Below are 21,357 nucleotides of genomic sequence, written 5' to 3'. Positions count from 1 at the left end.
CAGGTCTGTCAGAATCTGTGCAGAAGATCTAGGTGCTGCTGTAGGCCCTCCTTGGTTGGGAACAGAAGCACCAGATCATCAGCAAACAGTAGACATTTGACTTCTGAGTCCTGTAGGGTGAGGCCGGTTGCTGTAGACTGCCCTCACCAATTCATTGATATATATTCCATATTCCAACAGTAGTTATTGGGGTCAAACACTGTATGTCTCCATACACTGCCGTGACCGGGCCTTTGTTCCAAAAATTGGGGAAGATGCCAGAGCTGAGGATGATGTTAAAGAGTTCAAGAATAGCCCATTTGAAGTTGTGGTCTGTATATTTATCATTCCGTTTAATATACCATCAACACCACAGGCCTTTTTGGGTTGGAGGGTTTGTATTTTGTCCTGTAGCTCATCCAATGTAATTGCAGAATCCAGTGGGTTCTGGTAGTCTGTAATAATAGCTGATTCTAAAATGTGTATTTGATCATGTATATGTTTTTGCTATTGGTTCTTTGTTATTTGGCCGAAAAGTTTGGGGAAGTGGTTTATCCATACATCTCCATTTTGGATAAATAGTGCTTTGTGTTGTTGTTGGTTTAGTGTGTTCTAATTTTCTCAAAAGTGATTTGATTATAAGGATTCTTCAATCACAATGAGCTGATTTCTGACATGCTGTTCCTTCTTTTTGCTTAGTTTATTTCTGTATTGTTTTAGTGTATCACCAGAGAGAAGCAAAGATTTTTTTGGTTCTCTGTGTTTTTGGATGGATAGGTTTCTCAATTTCTTTCTTAGATTTTTACAATCCTCATCAAATCATTTCTCATTGTTGTTAGTTGTCTTAGGTTTTCTGCCGTAATTTAAATTTGATACGTTAGCTGATAGGTCAAATATATTGTTCAGGCTTCCTGCTGCTATGTTTACACCTTCAGCGTTGCAGGAAAACAATTTGTCCAGGAAGTTGTCTAGGAGGAACTGGATTTGTTGTTGGCAAATTGTTTTCTGGAAGGTTTCTACACTACCTTCCTTCCTTCCATCTATAGCATTTCATTAATAGTATGTTGTTTGTTCGGCTTCAATGCCTCATGATTGAGTACTGCTCTGTTCAAATAGACTATGATTTCGCTGTGATCTGATAGGGGTGTCAATTGGCTGACTGTGATCGCTCTGAGAAACTATGGGTTGAGGTCGGTGATATGACCCGTCTTTGTTGGTTATGTTGTCATAGTTGTGTCTAGGGGGGCATATGGGGGAGGGAATACTGTCACCTCCAGGTAGGTGTTTGTCCCCCTGTGTGCTAAGAGTGTCAGGTTCAATCATTTAGGTCACCACAGACAAGTACATGTCCTTGGGCCTGGAAATGGTTGATCTCCCCCTCTAGAATGGAGAAGCTATTCTTCATTAAAGTATAGGGATTCTTGTCAGAGGAAATAGGTAGCAGACAGGAGGACTTTTTGGCTCCAGAGCAGTCTGAGGCACTGTATCTCAGTGCAAGAGGCGTCACTACAGTCCCTGGTTCGAATCCAGGCTGTATCACATCCGGTCGTGATTGATAAGAAACAATACTGTGCAGCCGTATTCATTGACCTGGCCAAGGCTTTCGACTCTGTCAATCACCACATCCTCATCGGCAGACTCGACAGCCTTGGTTTCTCAAATGATTGCCTCGCCTGGTTCACCAACTACTTCTCTGATAGAGTTCAGTGTGTCAAATCAGAGGGCCTGTTGTCCGGCCTCTGGCAGTCTCTATGGGGGTGCCACAGGGTTAAATTCTTGGAGCGACTCTCTTCTCTGTATACATCAATGATGTCGCTCTTGCTGCTGGTGAGTCTCTGATCCACCTCTATGCACACGACACCATTCTGTATACTTCTGGCCCTTCTTTGGACACTGTGTTAACAACCCTCCAGGCGAGCTTCAATGCCATTCAACTCTCCTTCCGTGGCCTCCATTTGCTCTTAAATACAAGTAAAACTAAATGCATGCTATTCAACCGATCGCTGCCTGCACCTGCCCGCCTGCCCAACATCACTACTCTGGATGGTTCTGACTTAGAATATGTGGACAACTACAAATATCTAGGTGTCTGGTTAGACTATAAACTCTCCTTCCAGACTCACATCAAAGATCTCCAATCCAAAGTTAAATCTAGGATTGGCTTCCTATTTCGCAACAAGGCATCCTTCACTCATGCTGCCAAACATACCCTTGTAAAACTGACCATCCTACCAATCCTCGACTTCGGCGATGTAATTTACAAAATAGCCTCCAATACCCTACTCAATAAATTGGATGCAGTCTATCACAGTGCCATCCGTTTTGTCACCAAAGCCCCATATACTACCCACCACTGCGACCTGTACGCTCTCGTTGGCTGGCCCTCGCTTCATACTCTTCGCCAAACCCACTGGCTCCAGGTCATCTACAAGACCCTGCTAGGTAAAGTCCCCCCTTATCTCAGCTCGCTGGTCACCATAGAGGCACCCACCTGTAGCACGTGCTCCAGCAGGTATATCTCTCTCGTCACCCCCAAAACCAATTCTTCCTTTGGCCGCCTCTCCTTCCAGTTCTCTGCTGCCAATGACTGGAACGAACTACAAAAATCTCTGAAACTGACCACTGATCTCCCTCACTAGCTTTAAGCACCAGCTGTCAGAGCAGCTCACAGATTACTGCACCTGTACATAGCCCATTTATAATTTAGCCCAAACAACTACCTCTTTCCCTACTGTAGTTATTTATTTAGCTCCTTTGCACCCCATTATTTTTATTTCTACTTTGCACATTCTTCCACTGCAAATCTACCATTCCAGTGTTTTACTTGCTATATTGTATTCACTTCACCATCATTGCCTTTTTTTTGCCTTTACCTCCCTTATCTCACCTCATTTGCTCACATCGTATATAGACTTGTTTATACTGTACTATTGACTGTATGTCTGTTTTACTCCATGTGTAACTCTGTGTCGTTGTATGTGTCGAACTGCTTTGCTTTATCTTTGCCAGGTCGCAATTGTAAATGAGAACTTGTTCTCAACCTGCCTAACTGGTTAAATAAAGGTGAAATAAATAAATTAAATAAAAAGGGCGGCGCACAATTGGCCCAGCGTTGTCCCAGCGTTGTCCCAGCGTTGTCCCAGCGTTGGCCCAGCGTTGTCCAAGTTTTACTGGGGTCATTGGCCCAGCGTTGTCCCAGCGTTGTCCCAGCGTTGTCCCAGCATTGTCCCAGCGTTGTCCAAGTTTTACTGGGGTCATTGGCCCAGCGTTGTCCAAGTTTTACTGGGGTCATTGGCCCAGCGTTGTCCAAGTTTTACTGGGGTCATTGGCCCAGCGTTGTCCAAGTTTTACTGGGGTCATTGGCCCAGCGTTGTCCAAGTTTTACTGGGGTCATTGGCCCAGCGTTGTCCCAGCGTTGTCCCAGCGTTGTCCCAGCGTTGTCCCAGCGTTGTCCAAGTTTTACTGGGGTCATTGTAAACTGACTTGCCGAGATAAATAAAGGTTCAATGAAAAAAATATCTCTGTTGAGATAATTTCCTTTTTATGTAAAATGTTCCTGTTTTGATTAATATAATAAGAGTGAGTTAGGGCTGCTCTACACCAAATTAGCACACCCCTCTTCTCTGTTTCACACCTGGTAGTTTGGTGGATGGGACTACCAACTCTGTAACCTAGAGGGCAACCAGTGGGTCAGTCTCCTCTATACCATGTTTCTTGTAGGATGACAATGTCTGTATTTCTGATTTATTTGATAAAGTCCAGGTTCCTGCTCTTTAGGCCAAAGGTAGATGACCTCAGGCCTTGGATATTCCAGGATGAGATAGTGAAGGCTTTGTGTTACATAAAGTGTCCAATGTTGTTAGTTGTTAGTCGTTGTTAGTCTCTCTCTCTCCACTGAGATAAACGGAAGAGATGAGAGGGAGGAGAAGAAGAGAGAAGGATGGAGACAACAGAACAGAGGGAGGGGATGTAGGGTTGGCAACAAGATCAAAGCAGGTGGTGATTAGCTGCAGTAAGTCAGTGACCGTCTGTATTTACAGAAAACCAGTATAGTCTAGCTCTCTACACCCTCTATCTTTCTCTGTTTCTCTCACCCCCACCCCCTCTCTCTCTTTCTCATTTACTACTTCCTTCCTTCCTTCCCTTGGGGAGGCCCATCCATCAGAGTGTGATATAGGGTCCAATGGCCTTGGTGCCCTGGCAGATTGGGTACCTCTTGAAAATCACAAATTTCAGGGCTAATGCCATTTGGCCTTCAAGAGGTATCCAATCTGCCAGGGCACCAAGGCCATACGCAACAAGGCCATTAACCAAAATAGACAATTAAATTGATTTGACAACTGGAAAACAGTAGCTATTCGGTAAGGAAAAACACGCAAGTATAAAAACCATGGGACCACCCAGCCATCATACCGCTCAGGAAGGAGACGCGTTCCATCTCCTAGAGATGAATGTACTTTAGTGCGAAAAGTGCAAATCAATCCCAGAACAACAGCAAAGGACCTTGTGAAGATGCTGGAGGAAGCAGGTACAAAAGTATCTATATCCACAGTAAAACGAGTCCTATATCGACATAACCTCAAAGGCCGCTCAGCAAGGAAGAAGCCACTGCTCCAAAACTGCCATAAAAAATCCAGACTATGGTTTGCAACTGCACATGGGGACAAAGATCATATTTTTTTGAGAAATGTCCTTTGGTCTGATGAAACAAAATTAGAACTGCTTGGCCATAATGACCATCGTTATGTTTGGAGGAAAAAGGGGGAAGCTTGCAAGCTGAAGAACACCATCCCAACCGTGAAGCACAGGGGTGGCTGCATCATGTTGTGGGGGTGCTTTGCTGCAGGAGGGACTGGTGCACTTCACAAAATAGGTGGCATCATGAGGAAAGGAAAATTATGTTGATATATTGAAGCAACATCTCAAGACATCAGTCAAGAAGTTTAAGCTTGGTTGCAAATGGGTCTTCCAAATGGACAATGACCCGAAGCATACTTCCAAGGTGGTGGCAAAATGGCTTAAGGACAACAAAGTCAAGGTATTGGAGTGGCAGAATATGTGTGGGCAGAACTGAAAAAGTGTGTGCGAGCAAGGAAGCCTACAAACCTGACTCAGTTACACCAGCTCTGTAAGGAGGAATGGGCCAAAATTCACCCAACCTATTGTGGGAAGCTTGTGGAAGGCTAGCCGGAACGTTTGACCCAAGTTAAAAAAATGTAATTCAATGCTACCAAATACTAATTGAGTGTATGTAAACTTTTGACCCACTGGGAATGTGATTCAAGAAATAAAAGCTGAAATAAATCACTCCCTCTACTATTATTCTGACATTTCACATTCTTAAAATAAAGTGGTGATCCTAACTGACCTGAGACAGTGAATTGTTACTAGGATTACATGTCAGGAATTGTGAAAAACTGAATTTAAATGTATTTGGCTAAGGTGTATGTAAACTTCTGACTTCAACTGTAAATGTGCATAAATAATTAGCCTACATGTTGAAGTGTAGATGATACTCTATTGGCTACAGCCTGTCATGTCCAGACCTATGCTGACATAAGGGAGGCGCCAAACTTTAATGAGGCTTTTATTTACATATACATAACCAGTCAAAAGTTTGGACACACCTACACTATGCCAAGAGTGTGCCGCGCTGTCATCAAGGCAAAGGGGGGCTACTTTGAAGAATTTGTTTGACACTTTTTTGCTTACCACATGATTCCATTTGTGTTATTTCATAGTTCTGATGTCTCCACTATTATTCTACAATGTAGAAAATAATAAAGAAAGAAAAACCCTTGAATGCATTGGTGTGTCCAGACTTTTGACTGGTACTGTATACATATACAGTGGGGCAAAAAAGTATTTAGTCAGCCACCAATTGTGCAAGTTCTCCCACTTAAAAAGATGAGAGAGGCCTGTAATTTTACACTTAAACTATGACAGACAAAATGAGAAAAGTAAATCTAGAAAATCACATTGTAGGATTTTTAATTAATTAATTTGCAAATTATGGTGGAAAACAAGTATTTGGTCAATAACAAAAGTTTATCTCAATACTTTGTTATATACCCTTTGTTGGCAATGACAGAGGTCAAACATTTTCTGTAAGTCTTAACAAGGTTTTCACACACTGTTGCAGGTATTTTGGCCCATTCCTCCATGCAGATCTCCTCTAGAGCAGTGATGTTTTGGGGCTGTTGCTGGGCAACACAGACTTTCAACTCCCTCCAAAGATTTTCTATGGTGTTGAGATCTGGAGACTGGCTAGGCCACTCCAGGACCTTGAAATGCTTCTTACTAAGCCACTCCTTTGTTGCCTGGGCAGTGTGTTTGGGATCATTGTCATGCTGAAAGACCCAGCCACGTTTCATCTTCAATGTCCTTGCTGATGGAAGGAGGTTTTCACTCAAAATCTCACGATACATGGGCCCATTCATTCTTTCCTTTACACGGATCAGTCGTCCGGGTCCCTTTGCATAAAAACAGCCCCAAAGCATAATGTTTCCACCCCCATACTTCACAGTAGGTATGGGGTTCACCGTTTTGCTCACCGTTCTTGTGATCATTTTGACCCCACGGGGTGAGATCTTGCATGGAGCCCCAGATCGAGGGAGATTATCAGTGGTCTTGTATGTCTTCCATTTCCTAATAATTGCTCCCACAGTTGATTTCTTCAACCTCCCAGCCTGGTACAGGTCTACAATTTTGTTTCTGGTGTCCTTTGACAGCTCTTTGGTCTTGGCCATAGTGGAGTTTGGAGTGTGACTGTTTGAGGTTGTGTACAGGTGTCTTTTATACTGATAACAAGTTCAAACAGGTGCCATTAATACAGGTAACGAGTGGAGGACGGAGGAGCCTCTTAAAGAAGAAGTTACAGGTCTGTGAGAGCCAGAAATCTTGCTTTTTTGTAGGTGACCAAATACTTATTGTCCACCATAATTTGCAAATAAATTCATTAAAAATCCTACAATGTGATTTTCTGGATTTTTTTTTTTCATTTTGTCTCTCATAGTTGAAGTGTAAAGTGGGAGAACTTGCACAATTGGCGGCTGACTAAATACTGTTTTGCCCCACTGTATAGGCTAAACACCAATGATGTTTTCCAGATATAATATAGGATAATTATTCATATCTAAAGGCTGGATTCTGTGACATACTTGAGGCACTGTTTGTTCTGATAGGACAGAATGGTCAGTGCCTGTTTGTTCTGATAGGACAGAATGGTCAGTGCCTGTTTGTTCTGATAGGACAGAATGGTCAGTGCCTGTTCGTTCTGATAGGACAGAATGGTCAGTGCCTGTTTGTTCTGATAGGACAGAGAGGTCAGTGCCTGGTCGTTTTGGTAGGAACGCACGCCGTTAGATCCGCGATGTGCCTGTCTTCACTTGTAGCCTACTTCAGAGCTGCGATGCCTGTGAGAAGGAACCAATGACGTGATGGGCATTGGCTAACATGAATTGAGATATTGTATCTGAGAGAGCCATGTGAGGGACAGGTGCTTCGTGGTAGGCTACAGCGATTGGCAGCCAGGTGAAGGGAATTATAATTATTATATTCAGCACAATGGCTACTTTGGCCAAAAAGCCTACGTTTATTTAAAGGGAATTACGGCCACACAAGGGGGCATTGACGGCCATGGCCGCTGATGCTGCCGGGAAATTCAAGCCCTTATCCAGTGACATCAAAAACAGAGCCACTCTACGGAGAGAGAAGTGGGTCAAACTTGTCTAGAATACAGACCACATGATGACATACCAGCCCGGCCACCACCAAGGTCACCAAGGCTGAAGGCATAGAAATATATAGACATAGATTGGACATGTCTCTTCTATTGATTATAACTCTGTGTGCTGAAGGCTTGGTTCGTCACCTCACAGGAGTGACTGTGGATAAGTCCTGACCTCGCCTGGTCATCCCTGATGGCCAGAAATACTTCTGTTTCTCAATTACCTTGGGTGGTAGGTAGCCTAGTGGTTAGAGCGTATGGCCAGTAAATGAAAGGTTGCTAGATTGAATCCCCGAGCTGACAAGGTAAAAATCTGTTGTTCTGCCCCTGAACAAGGTAGTTAACCCACTGTTTCTAGGCCGTCATTGAAAATAAGAATTTGTTCTTAACTGACTTGTCTTGTTAAATAAAGGGATGTTGGTTAGCTAACCACCCACCTCAGTTTAGTTGACAGTGTGTGCATTCTAAAAGGCACCCTATTCTGTATAGTGTAGAGACCCTGGTCAAAAGGCACCCTATTCTGTATAGTGTAGAGACCCTGGTCAAAAGGCACCCTATTCTGTATAGTGTAGAGATCCTGGTCAAAAGGCACCCTATTCCGTATAGCGGAAACCCTGGTCAAAAGGCACCCTATTCCGTATAGTGTAGAGACCCTGGTCAAAAGGCACCCTATTCTGTATAGAGTAGACCCTGGTCAAAAGGCACCCGATTCTGTAAAGCGTAGAGACCCTGGTCAAAAGGCACCCTATTCTGTATAGCGTAGGAGAGATGGAAATGGAAAGAAGGAGAGAGAGAGCAGGGGTAGATATATATATATATATATATATATATAGAGAGAGAGAGAGAGAGAGATGGAAATTGAAGGAGCGATAGAGAGAGAGAGAGAGAGAGAGAGAGAGAGAGAGAGAGAGAGAGAGAGAGATGGAAATTGAAAGAGAGAGATATATATATATAGAGAGAGAGATATATATATATAGAGAGAGAGATGGAAATTGAAGGAGAGAGAAATATATATATATAGAGAGAGAGATGGAAATTAAAAGAGAGAGAGATATATATATATATAAATATATATAGAGAGAGAGAGACAGAGAGATGGAAATTGAAAGAGAGATATATATATATATATATATATATAGAGAGAGAGCGAGAGAGAGAGATGGACATGGAAAGAGAGAGATATATTGAGAGAGAGCGATAGAGAGAGAGAGAGAGAGAGAGAGAGAGAGAGAGAGAGAGAGATGGAAATTGAAAGAGAGAGGGGAAAGAGAGAGAGAGAGAGAGATGGAAATGGAAAGAGAAAGAAAGAGAGAGTGATAGAGAGAGAGAGAGAGAGATGGAAATAGAAAGAGAGAGCGATAGAGAGAGAGAGAGAGAGAGAGAGATGGAAATTGAAATAGAAAGAAAGAGAGAGCGATAGATAGAGAGAGAGAGAGAGAGAGAGAGAGAGAGAGAGAGATGGAAATTGAAAGAGAGAGAGAGAGAGAGATGGAAATTGAAAGAGAAAGAGAGAGCGATAGAGAGAGAGAAAGAGAGAGATGGAAATTGAAAGAGAAAGAAAGAGAGAGCGATAGAGAGAGAGAGAGAGAGAGAGAGAGAGAGATATGGAAATTGAAAGAGAAAGAAAGAGAGAGAGAGATGGAAATTGAAAGAGAGAGATATAGAGAAGGATTTTGTGTAGTCGTGTGCGACAGAGCGTGAAACTTCATCAGAAAATAACCTGCTGCTCTCTAACTTGTATACCCATAAAGAAACACACAAAAAGACACACGGTTCTAACCAACTGACCATGAGATACAGAGCAAGCAGCAGATGAGAAGAGACAGTCTAACCTCAATGTAATTACAGTGTAGCTTCTGGGCTATCTCAGACAATGTAGCGCATAACACACGGAACAGCACAGAACACTAACACCAACAGGCCTAGGGGGAGAGGAGAAAAGAGGAGAATAGAGGAGACTATAAAAGGGGAGAGGTGAGGAGAAAAGACAAGAGGAGAAAAGAGGAGAAGATAGGTGAGGAGAGGAGAGGAGAAGAGAAAAGAGGAGAGGTGAGGTGAGGAGAGGAGAAAAGAGGAGAGGGGAAAAGAGGAAAGGAGAGGATAAAATAGGTGAGGAGAGGAGAAAAGAGTAGAGGTGAGGTAAGGAGAGGAGAAAAGAGGAGGGGAGAGGATAAAATAGGTGAGGAGAGGAGAAAAGAGTAGAGGTGAGGTGAGGAGAGGAGAGGAGAAAAGAGGAGGAGGAGAGAGGATAAAAGAGGTGAGGAGAGGAGAAAAGAGGTGAGCAGAGTTGAAAAGAGGAAAGGTGACATGAGGAGGAGAAAAAACGAGAGGAGAGGAGAGGTGAGGAGAGGAGAAAAGAGGAGAGGATGAGAGAAGAGAGGAGAGGGGAAAAGAGGAGAGTAGAGGAAACTAGAGGTGAGGAGAGGAGAAAAGAGGAGAGGAGAGGTGAGGAGAGGAGAAAAGAGGAGAGGAGGAGAGAAGAGAGGAGAGGTGACAGAAGGGTGAGGAGATTAGAAAAGTGGTGAAAAGAGGAGAAAAGAGGAGAGGTGAGGAGAGGAGTGTAGAGATGAGGAGAGAAGAAAAGAGACGAGGAGAGGTGAGGAGAGGAGTGGAGAAAAGAGGAGAGGAGGGGTGAGGAGAGGAGAGGAGAGGAGAGGAGAGGAGAGGAGAGGTGAGGAGAGGAGTGGAGAGATGAGGAGAGATGAGGAGAGGAAGAGAGATGAGGAGAGGTAAGGAGAGGAGAGGAGAAAAGAGGAGAGGAGAGGTGAGGAGTGGAGAAAAGAGGAGAGGAGAACAGATAAGAGGAGAGGTGAGGAGAAAAGAGGAGATGAGATGAGAGGAGAGGTGACGGAGGGGTGAGGAGAGGAGTGGCGAGATGAGGAGAGAAGAAGAGAGATGAGGAGAGGTGAGGAGAGGAGAGGAGAGGAGAAAAGAGGAGAGGAGAACAGATAAGAGGATGAGAGGAGAGGTGAGGAGGGGTGAGGAGAGGAGAGGAGATGCTTTATCTGCTGTGTGTGTGTATGCCTGGAGCCAGAGCACTGACACGTCACACAACCATCTGCCTGCTGTGACACAGCTGACTCTAAGCACACGCTGCTGAGAGGGTGTGTGTGTGTGTGTCTGTGTGTGTCTACAGACAGCTCGTGCTTGTTGCTCTGTTGACAGTTCTCCACATAGTGACCTAACCCCTCCGTCTCCTGTCAGATGACACAATAATTCTACAGACTAACAAAACAATTCCAAACATTTATATAGCCACCATAGAATTTGTACACACACACACACGCACACGCACACGCACACGCACACACACACACACACACACACACACACACACACACACACACACACACACACACACACACACAATAAGGCAAGGAACTACATTGGAGCCTAAGAATGAATAGTGAATAATGCAACAACGTCCAATAACAGGAGAAAGATTGATGTCGACCTAAATCATACAGACCTGGACATTTGGGAAGAGAGACAGGGGGAGGGGAGATAGGGTTAGGGGAGATAGGGGAGATGGGGAGGAGAGGGGGAGTGGAGACAGGGAGAGGGGAGATAGGGGAGGGTAGATAGGGGAGGGAGATGGGGGAGGGGAGATAGGGTGAGGGGAGATAGGGGAGATGGGGAGGAGAGGGGGAGTGGAGACAGGGAGAGGGGAGATAGGGGAGGGGAGATAGGGGAGGGAGAAGGGGGAGGGGAGATATGGGTGAGGGGAGATAGGGGAGGGGAGATAGGGGGAGGAGAGTGGGAGTGGAGACAGGGGGAGGAGAGGGGACGGGAGACAGTGGGAGGAGAGGGGAGGGGAGCCTGGACAGACTGAAGACAGTGTAGCAGTGTGGGTCCTGGGGATCTCTGGACACACTGAAGACAGTGCAGCAGTGTGGGTCCTGGGGGATCTCTGGACAGACTGAAGACAGTGCAGCAGTGTGGGTCCTGGGGGATCTCTGGACAGACTGAAGACAGTGTAGCAGTGTGGGTCCTGGGGGATCTCTGGACAGACTGAAGACAGTACAGCAGTGTGGGTCCTGGGGGATCTCTGGACAGACTGAAGACAGTGCAGCAGTGTGGGTCCTGGGGGATCTCTGGACAGACTGAAGACAGTACAGCAGTGTGGGTCCTGGGGGATCTCTGGACACACTGAAGACAGTGCAGCACTGTGGGTCCTGGGGGATCTCTGGACAGACTGAAGACAGTGTAGCAGTGTGGGTCCTGGGGGATCTCTGGACAGACTGAAGACAGTGCAGCAGTGTGTGTCCTGTGGGATCTCTGGACACACTGAAGACAGTGCAGCAGTGTGGGTCCTGGGGGATCTCTGGACAGACTGAAGACAGTGCAGCACTGTGGGTCCTGGGGGATCTCTGGACAGACTGAAGACAGTGTAGCAGTGTGGGTCCTGGGGGATCTCTGGACAGACTGAAGACAGTACAGCAGTGTGGGTCCTGGGGGATCTCTGGACACACTGAAGACAGTGCAGCAGTGTGGGTCCTGGGGGATCTCTGGACAGACTGAAGACAGTGCAGCACTATGGGTCCTGGGGGATCTCTGGACAGACTGAAGACAGTGTAGCAGTGTGGGTCCTGGGGGATCTCTGGACAGACTGAAGACAGTACAGCAGTGTGGGTCCTGGGGGATCTCTGGACAGACTGAAGACAGTGCAGCAGTGTGGGTCCTGGGGGATCTCTGGACAGACTGAAGACAGTGCAGCAGTGTGGGTCCTGGGGGATCTCTGGACAGACTGAAGACAGTGCAGCAGTGTGTGTCCTGTGGGATCTCTGGACACAATGAAGACAGTACAGCAGTGTGGGTCCTGGGGGATTTCTGGACACACTGAAGACAGTGCAGCAGTGTCGGTCCTGGGGGATCTCTGGACACACTGAAGACAGTGCAGCAGTGTGGGTCCTGGGGGATCTCTGGACACACTGAAGACAGTGTAGCAGTGTGGGTCTTGGGGGATCTCTGGAGTTCCAGCCCAACACTAGCACACAGGCTCCTCTTATCAAAGTAGTGGTTATGGGGAAGGCCTGTGTGTGTCTGTGATTGGGTCTATTAGGTTTTGTTGTGGAGTTTGTTTGATATTACCTGTTAGATATTAGGTTTTGTTGTGGAATGTGTTAGATATTACCTGTTAGATAGCGCTGCACTGTCGGATCTAGAAGCAGAAGCATTTCACTACACTCACAATGACATCTGCTAACCATGTGTATGTGACCAATACAATTTGATTTGATTTGAGCTGTCTCCAGCTCAGTAGATCTGTGGCCCCGGGGCTGGGGTCTAGCTGTCCAGGCTTGGTGTGGAGCTGGACTGGGGTTAACAGGGACTGAGCTGTCCAGGCTTGGTGTGGAGCTGGACTGGGGTTAACAGGGACTGAGCTGTCCAGGCTTGGTGTGGAGCTGGACTGGGATTAACAGGGACTGAGCTGTCCAGGCTTGGTGTGGAGCTGGACTGGGGTTAACAGGGACTGAGCTGTCCAGGCTTGGTGTGGAGCTGGACTGGGGTTAACAGGGGCTGAGCTGTCCAGGCTTGGTGTGGAGCTGGACTGGGGTTAACAGGGGCTGAGCTGTCCAGGCTTGGTGTGGAGCTGGACTGGGGTTAACAGGGGCTGAGCTGTCCAGGCTTGGTGTGGAGCTGGACTGGGGTTAACAGGGGCTGAGCTGTCCAGGCTTGGTGTGGAGCTGGACTGGGGTTAACAGTGGCTGAGCTGTCCAGGCTTGGTGTGGAGCTGGACTGGGGTTAACAGGGGCTGAGCTGTCCAGGCTTGGTGTGGAGCTGGACTGGGGTCAACAGGGGCTGAGCTGTCCAGGCTTGGTGTGGAGCTGGACTGGGGTTAACAGGGGCTGAGCTGTCCAGGCTTGGTGTGGAGCTGGACTGGGGTTAACAGGGGCTGAGCTGTCCAGGCTTGGTGTGGAGCTGGACTGGGGTTAACAGGGGCTGAGCTGTCCAGGCTTGGTGTGGAGCTGGACTGGGGTTAACAGGGGCTGTGCTGTCCAGGCTTGGTGTGGAGCTGGACTGGGGTTAACAGGGGCTGAGCTGTCCAGGCTTGGTGTGGAGCTGGACTGGGGTTAACAGTGGCTGAGCTGTCCAGGCTTGGTGTGGAGCTGGACTGGGGTTAACAGGGGCTGAGCTGTCCAGGCTTGGTGTGGAGCTGGACTGGGGTCAACAGGGGCTGAGCTGTCCAGGCTTGGTGTGGAGCTGGACTGGGGTTAACAGGGGCTGAGCTGTCCAGGCTTGGTGTGGAGCTGGACTGGGGTTAACAGGGGCTGAGCTGTCCAGGCTTGGTGTGGAGCTGGACTGGGGTTAACAGGGGCTGAGCTGTCCAGGCTTGGTGTGGAGCTGGACTGGGGTTAACAGGGGCTGTGCTGTCCAGGCTTGGTGTGGAGCTGGATTGGGGTTAACAGGGACTGAGCTGTCCAGGGTTGGTGTGGAGCTGGACTGGGGTTAACAGGGGCTGAGCTGTCCAGGCTTGGTGTGGAGCTGGACTGGGGTTAACAGGGGCTGAGCTGTCCAGGCTTGGTGTGGAGCTGGACTGGGGTTAACAGGGGCTGAGCTGTCCAGGCTTGGTGTGGAGCTGGACTGGGGTTAACAGGGGCTGAGCTGTCCAGGCTTGGTGTGGAGCTGGACTGGGGTTAACAGTGGCTGAGCTGTCCAGGCTTGGTGTGGAGCTGGACTGGGGTTAACAGGGGCTGAGCTGTCCAGGCTTGGTGTGGAGCTGGACTGGGGTTAACAGGGGCTGAGCTGTCCAGGCTTGGTGTGGAGCTGGACTGGGGTTAACAGGGGCTGAGCTGTCCAGGCTTGGTGTGGAGCTGGACTGGGGTTAACAGGGGCTGAGCTGTCCAGGCTTGGTGTGGACCTGGACTGGGGTTAACAGGGGCTGAGCTGTCCAGGTTTGGTGTGGAGCTGGACTGGGGTTAACAGGGGCTGAGCTGTCCAGGCTTGGTGTGGAGCTGGACTGGGGTTAACAGGGGCTGAGCTGTCCAGGCTTGGTGTGGAGCTGGACTGGGGTTAACAGGGGCTGAGTTGTCCAGGCTTGGTGTGGAGCTGGACTGGGGTTAACAGGGGCTGAGCTGTCCAGGCTTGGTGTGGAGCTGGACTGGGGTTAACAGGGGCTGAGCTGTCCAGGCTTGGTGTGGAGCTGGACTGGGGTTAACAGGGGCTGAGCTGTCCAGGCTTGGTGTGGAGCTGGACTGGGGTTAACAGGGACTGAGCTGTCCAGGCTTGGTGTGGAGCTGGACTGGGGTTAACAGGGGCTGAGCTGTCCAGGCTTAGTGTGGAGCTGGACTGGGGTTAACAGGGGCTGAGCTGTCCAGGCTTGGTGTGGAGCTGGACTGGGGTTAACAGGGGCTGAGCTGTCCAGGCTTGGTGTGGAGCTGGACTGGGGTTAACAGGGGCTGAGCTGTCCAGGCTTGGTGTGGAGCTGGACTGGGGTTAACAGGGGCTGAGCTGTCCAGGCTTGGTGTGGACCTGGACTGGGGTTAACAGGGGCTGAGCTGTCCAGGCTTGGTGTGGAGCTGGACTGGGGTTAACAGGGGCTGAGCTGTCCAGGCTTGGTGTGGAGCTGGACTGGGGTTAACAGGGGCTGAGCTGTCCAGGCTTGGTGTGGAGCTGGACTGGGGTTAACAGGGGCTGAGTTGTCCAGGCTTGGTGTGGAGCTGGACTGGGGTTAACAGGGGCTGAGCTGTCCAGGCTTGGTGTGGAGCTGGACTGGGGTTAACAGGGGCTGAGCTGTCCAGGCTTGGTGTGGAGCTGGACTGGGGTTAACAGGGGCTGAGCTGTCCAGGCTTGGTGTGGAGCTGGACTGGGGTTAACAGGGACTGAGCTGTCCAGGCTTGGTGTGGAGCTGGACTGGGGTTAACAGGGGCTGAGCTGTCCAGGCTTAGTGTGGAGCTGGACTGGGGTTAACAGGGGCTGAGCTGTCCAGGATTGGTGTGGAGCTGGACTGGGGTTAACAGGGACTGAGCTGTCCAGGCTTGGTGTGGAGCTGGACTGGGTTTAACAGGGGCTGAGCTGTCCAGGCTTGGTGTGGAGCTGGACTGGGGTTAACAGGGGCTGAGCTGTCCAGGCTTGGTGTGGAGCTGGACTGGGGTTAACAGGGGCTGAGCTGTCCAGGCTTGGTGTGGAGCTGGACTGGGGTTAACAGGGGCTGAGCTGTCCAGGCTTGGTGTGGAGCTGGACTGGCGTTAACAGGGGCTGAGCTGTCCAGGCTTGGTGTGGAGCTGGACTGGGGTTAACAGGGACTGAGCTGTCCAGGCTTGGTGTGGAGCTGGACTGGGGTTAACAGGGACTGAGCTGTCTAGGCTTGGTGTGGAGCTGGACTGGGGTTAACAGGGGCTGAGCTGTCCAGGCTTGGTGTGGAGCTGGACTGGGGTTAACAGGGACTGAGCTGTCCAGGCTTGGTGTGGAGCTGGACTGGGGTTAACAGGGGCTGAGCTGTCCAGGCTTGGTGTGGAGCTGGACTGGGGTTAACAGGGGCTGAGCTGTCCAGGCTTGGTGTGGAGCTGGACTGGGGTTAACAGGGACTGAGCTGTCCAGGCTTGGTGTGGAGCTGGACTGGGGTTAACAGGGGCTGAGCTGTCCAGGCTTAGTGTGGATCTGGACTGGGGTTAACAGGGGCTGAGCTGTCCAGGCTTGGTGTGGAGCTGGACTGGGGTTAACAGGGGCTGAGCTGTCCAGGCTTGGTGTGGAGCTGGACTGGGGTTAACAGGGGCTGAGCTGTCCAGGCTTGGTGTGGAGCTGGACTGGGGTTAACAGGGGCTGAGCTGTCCAGGCTTGGTGTGGACCTGGACTGGGGTTAACAGGGGCTGAGCTGTCCAGGCTTGGTGTGGAGCTGGACTGGGGTTAACAGGGGCTGAGCTGTCCAGGCTTGGTGTGGAGCTGGACTGGGGTTAACAGGGGCTGAGCTGTCCAGGCTTGGTGTGGAGCTGGACTGGGGTTAACAGGGGCTGAGTTGTCCAGGCTTGGTGTGGAGCTGGACTGGGGTTAACAGGGGCTGAGCTGTCCAGGCTTGGTGTGGAGCTGGACTGGGGTTAACAGGGGCTGAGCTGTCCAGGCTTGGTGTGGAGCTGGACTGGGGTTAACAGGGGCTGAGCTGTCCAGGCTTGGTGTGGAGCTGGACTGGGGTTAACAGGGACTGAGCTGTCCAGGCTTGGTGTGGAGCTGGACTGGGGTTAACAGGGGCTGAGCTGTCCAGGCTTAGTGTGGAGCTGGACTGGGGTTAACAGGGGCTGAGCTGTCCAGGATTGGTGTGGAGCTGGACTGGGGTTAACAGGGACTGAGCTGTCCAGGCTTGGTGTGGAGCTGGACTGGGTTTAACAGGGGCTGAGCTGTCCAGGCTTGGTGTGGAGCTGGACTGGGGTTAACAGGGGCTGAGCTGTCCAGGCTTGGTGTGGAGCTGGACTGGGGTTAACAGGGGCTGAGCTGTCCAGGCTTGGTGTGGAGCTGGACTGGGGTTAACAGGGGCTGAGCTGTCCAGGCTTGGTGTGGAGCTGGACTGGCGTTAACAGGGGCTGAGCTGTCCAGGCTTGGTGTGGAGCTGGACTGGGGTTAACAGGGACTGAGCTGTCCAGGCTTGGTGTGGAGCTGGACTGGGGTTAACAGGGACTGAGCTGTCTAGGCTTGGTGTGGAGCTGGACTGGGGTTAACAGGGGCTGAGCTGTCCAGGCTTGGTGTGGAGCTGGACTGGGGTTAACAGGGACTGAGCTGTCCAGGCTTGGTGTGGAGCTGGACTGGGGTTAACAGGGGCTGAGCTGTTCAGGCTTGGTGTAACACCATCCTGATACTCAGTCCCCTAATTGAAGCAACTTCTTCAATAAATATTACCAAGGATGGGCTAATAAAAAGCATTGATGAATCAGAGAAGATGTGAGGGGAAAGAGAGGAAAGAGAGGAAAGAGAGGAAAGAGAGGAAACAGGGGAAAGAGGGGAAAGAGAGGAAAGAGAGGAAAGAGGGGAAAGAGAGGAAAGATGGGAAAGAGAGGACAGAGAGGAAAGAGAGGAAAGAGAGGAAACAGGGGAAAGATGGGAAAGAGAGGAAAGAGAGGAAAGAGGGGAACGAGAGGAAAGAGGGGAAAGAGAGGACAGAGAGGAAAGAGAGGAAAGAGATGAAAGAGGGGACAGAGAGGAAAGAGGGGAAAGAGAGGAAAGAGAGGAAAGAGGGGAAAGAGAGGAAAGAGAGGAAAGAGGGGAAAGAGAGGAAAGAGAGGAAACAGGGGAAAGAGAGGAAAGAGAGGAAAGAGGGGAAAGAGAGGAAAGAGGGGAAAGAGAGGAAAGAGAGGAAAGAGGGGAAAGAGAGGACAGAGGGTAAAGAGAGGAAAGATTGGAAAGAGAGGAAAGAGAGGAAAGAGAGGAAAGAGAGGAAAGAGGGGAAAGAGAGGAAAGAGAGGAAAGAGGGGACAGAGAGGAAAGAGGGGAAAGAGAGGAAAGAGAGGAAAGAGGGGACAGAGAGGAAAGAGGGGAAAGAGAGGAAAGAGAGGAAAGAGGGGAAAGAGAGGAAAGAGAGGAAAGAGGGGAAAGAGGAAAGAGGGGAAAGCAACAGAAAAGAGGGGAAAGGCAGGAAAACAGCAGAAAAGAGAGGAAAGAGGAAAGAGGGGAAAGCAACAGAAAAGAGGGGAAAGAGGAAAGACGGGAAAGCAACAGAAAAGGCTTTTGTCTTTAGCTCTCTTTGAGAATAACTTAAAATCAATACAGAGTAAATGAGAACACATGTTAATAAAATCTTGAATTTAATGCACATTAGCAACTAATGTTTCGTTGAATGCTACTAAACATGTCTATTCTCTATTGTTGTGTCTTATTGTTCATCTGTCTTATCTCTTTATACTCCTCAGAGAGCGACGCGTCATAGTAACCTAGAGAAGAGAGCTTCACAGTAACCAATAGAAGATAAGATAGCTTCAAAGTAAACTAGAGAAGATAGCATTACAGTAACCTAGAGAAGAGAAGATAGCTTCAAAGTAAACTAGAGAAGAGAGCTTCACAGTAAACTAAAGACGATAGCTTCAAAGTAAACTAGAGAAGAGAGCTTCACAATAACCTAGAGAAGAAAGCTTCACAGTAACCTAGAGAAGAGAGCTTCACAATAACCTAGAGAAGAAAGCTTCACAGTAACCTAGAGAAGAGAGCTTCACAATAACCTAGAGAAGAGAGCTTCACAGTAACCTAGAGAATAGAGCTTCACAGTAACCTAGAGAAGAGAGCTTCACAATAACCTAGAGAAGAGAGCTTCACAGTTACCTAGAGAATAGAGCTTCACAGTAACCTAGAGAAGAGAGCTTCACAATAACCTAGAGAAGAGAGCTTCACAGTAACCTAGAGAATAGAGCTTCACAGTAACCTAGAGAAGAGAGCTTCACAATAACCTAGAGAAGAGAGCTTCACAATAACCTAGAGAAGAAAGCTTCACAGTAACCTAGAGAAGAGAGCTTCACAGTAACCTAGAGAAGAGAGCTTCACAATAACCTAGAGAAGAAAGCTTCACAGTAACCTAGAGAAGAGAGCTTCACAGTAACCTAGAGAAGATAGCTTCACAGCTACCCAGAGAAGAGAGCTTCACAATAACCTAGAGAAGAAAGCTTCACAGTAACCTAGAGAAGAGAGCTTCACAGTAACCTAGAGAAGAGAGCTTCACAATAACCTAGAGAAGAAAGCTTCACAGTAACCTAGAGAAGAGAGCTTCACAGTAACCTAGAGAAGAGAGCTTCACAGTAACCTAGAGTAGAGAGCTTCACAATAACCTAGAGAAGAGAGGCGCACAGGAATGGACTGACTCACCACTGGTACTCATGATGCTCACAGGTTCTCATCCAATACGATGTTCCCAGAAAATTATTTTCAGAACAACTATAATTCCAATAACCCAAAATATCCTTTCCACTCTGTGACTTTTCAATGCGAATATAGGGAGACCCGAAGAAAGACAGAGAGATAGAGAGAGAGAGAGGAAGAGAGGATGAGAGAGGGTGCTCTGGAATCCAATTCGTAAACGACAACCCTCCTCCTCTTCTTCAGTGGTCGAGGAGAAAAATAACTTCAGGCAGACAGGAAAGATACAATGTTGCTGGGTCGCATTCCATGTTTTGATGTTGTCCCTCCCGGTTGATTCCACAGTGTTCTCTCAAATCGCTGACCATGGTTGGCACTGCTGTGCGCTCGCTCTCCTCTCTCTCCCGGTTGGTATGTGAAAAGCGCTCGCGCTCCAACGTCAAGCTCCCATCCCACTGGAGCGACGTCACCGGAGCAGAGCGCGCGGGTTCAGTGTGGCACGCGAGCGAACCAGGGAGCCACCAATGAGCGCGTTTTCTCAAGGGAGAGGAGCGGAGAACAGGCGCACCGGCGGAATGGGATTTAAAATCCGCGGATAATTAACAGGGATGACACCGCCCTCTTCTGGAAGTATATTCTAGTGCACACTAATATATTAATTGCAGCTTTATACAGCGAACTGTTTGAGGAAGCTACTCTGAAATCATAGTTTACCAACCTACCAATTACTTTACACTGGAAGAAAGTTAAGCTACACTAAAGCTAGCCCGAAGAGAAATATAGGTTACTGAACTAAAGTTACTTTGAAAAAGTTGTTTCATTAAGCTCTAAGCTACTGGATGAAACTGAAATGTCATAGACTACAAATTGTAAGAGCAGATCAATCTGGGGTCAGATGTTAAATCTAGCCTATTAAACACAAACATGTCTGATCCTGGAAAAGAAAGGAGATTCTTGCCTATACTTCACCCATATTTTATTTTATTTAAAAAAAGTTGTGTGTAGTTCCAGTAGTTAGCTACACCTCTACATGGTAAAACAGTAGTGTGTAGTTCCAGTAGTTAGCTACACCGCTACATGGTAAAACAGTAGTGTGTAGTTCCAGTAGTTAGCTACACCTCTACATGGTAAAACAGTAGTGTGTAGTTCCAGTAGTTAGCTACACCGCTACATGGTAAAACAGTAGTGTGTAGTTCCAGTAGTTAGCTACACCTCTACATGGTAAAACAGTAGTGTGTAGTTCCAGTAGTTAGCTACACCGCTACATGGTAAAACAGTAGTGTGTAGTTCCAGTAGTTAGCTACACCGCTACCTGGTAAAACAGTAGTGTGTAGTTCCAGTAGCTAGCTACTCCGCTACATGGTAATACAGTAGTGTAGTTCAAGTAGTTAGCTACACCTCTACATGGTAAAACAGTAGTGTGTAGTTCCAGTAGCTAGCTACTCCGCTACATGGTAATACAGTAGTGTAGTTCAAGTAGTTAGCTACACCTCTACATGGTAAAACAGTAGTGTGTAGTTCCAGTAGTTAGCTACACCGCTACATGGTAAAACAGTAGTGTGTAGTTCCAGTAGTTAGCTACACCGCTACCTGGTAAAACAGTAGTGTGTAGTTCCAGTAGCTAGCTACTCCGCTACATGGTAATACAGTAGTGTAGTTCAAGTAGTTAGCTACACCGCTACATGGTAAAAAAGTAACTAACTACTGAAAACACTACCAAGATCAGAATTTAGTTCAACTACCACCAAGCTACTGCAAAATGTAGCTTAATTACTAGTCAAATTACATGTAGTTTACTACTCCCCAACACTGTCAAACAATAGGGCTCGTAAAACTAAACCAAACAGCCATCATTACAAAAGTTAATTCCCTTGTTTTTA

The 21,357-nt window shown here is 48.2% G+C and overlaps 1 protein-coding gene across 3 annotated transcripts in view; it reads right to left on the bottom strand.

Annotated features, from left to right (window-relative positions):
- LOC110504625 (actin-binding LIM protein 3) overlaps positions 1 to 19,945 on the bottom strand; it is a 103,698-nt gene extending 83,753 nt beyond the window's left edge. For all 3 annotated transcript variants that reach the window (XM_036970230.1, XM_036970231.1, XM_036970232.1), the window contains exon 1: positions 19,487 to 19,945. In XM_036970230.1, coding sequence (XP_036826125.1) covers positions 19,487 to 19,499 — 13 coding nt within the window. In that variant the 5' untranslated portion in view covers positions 19,500 to 19,945. The remainder of the gene's footprint in view (positions 1 to 19,486) is intronic.
- Positions 19,946 to 21,357: the final 1,412 nt, after the last annotated feature.

The sequence above is a fragment of the Oncorhynchus mykiss genome, chromosome 31 (assembly GCF_013265735.2).
Source record: "Oncorhynchus mykiss isolate Arlee chromosome 31, USDA_OmykA_1.1, whole genome shotgun sequence".
NCBI classification, from domain to species: Eukaryota; Metazoa; Chordata; class Actinopteri; order Salmoniformes; family Salmonidae; genus Oncorhynchus; species Oncorhynchus mykiss.
The sequence above is the reverse complement of the archived record's forward strand: the minus strand, read 5'-3'. Positions and strand labels throughout refer to the sequence as shown.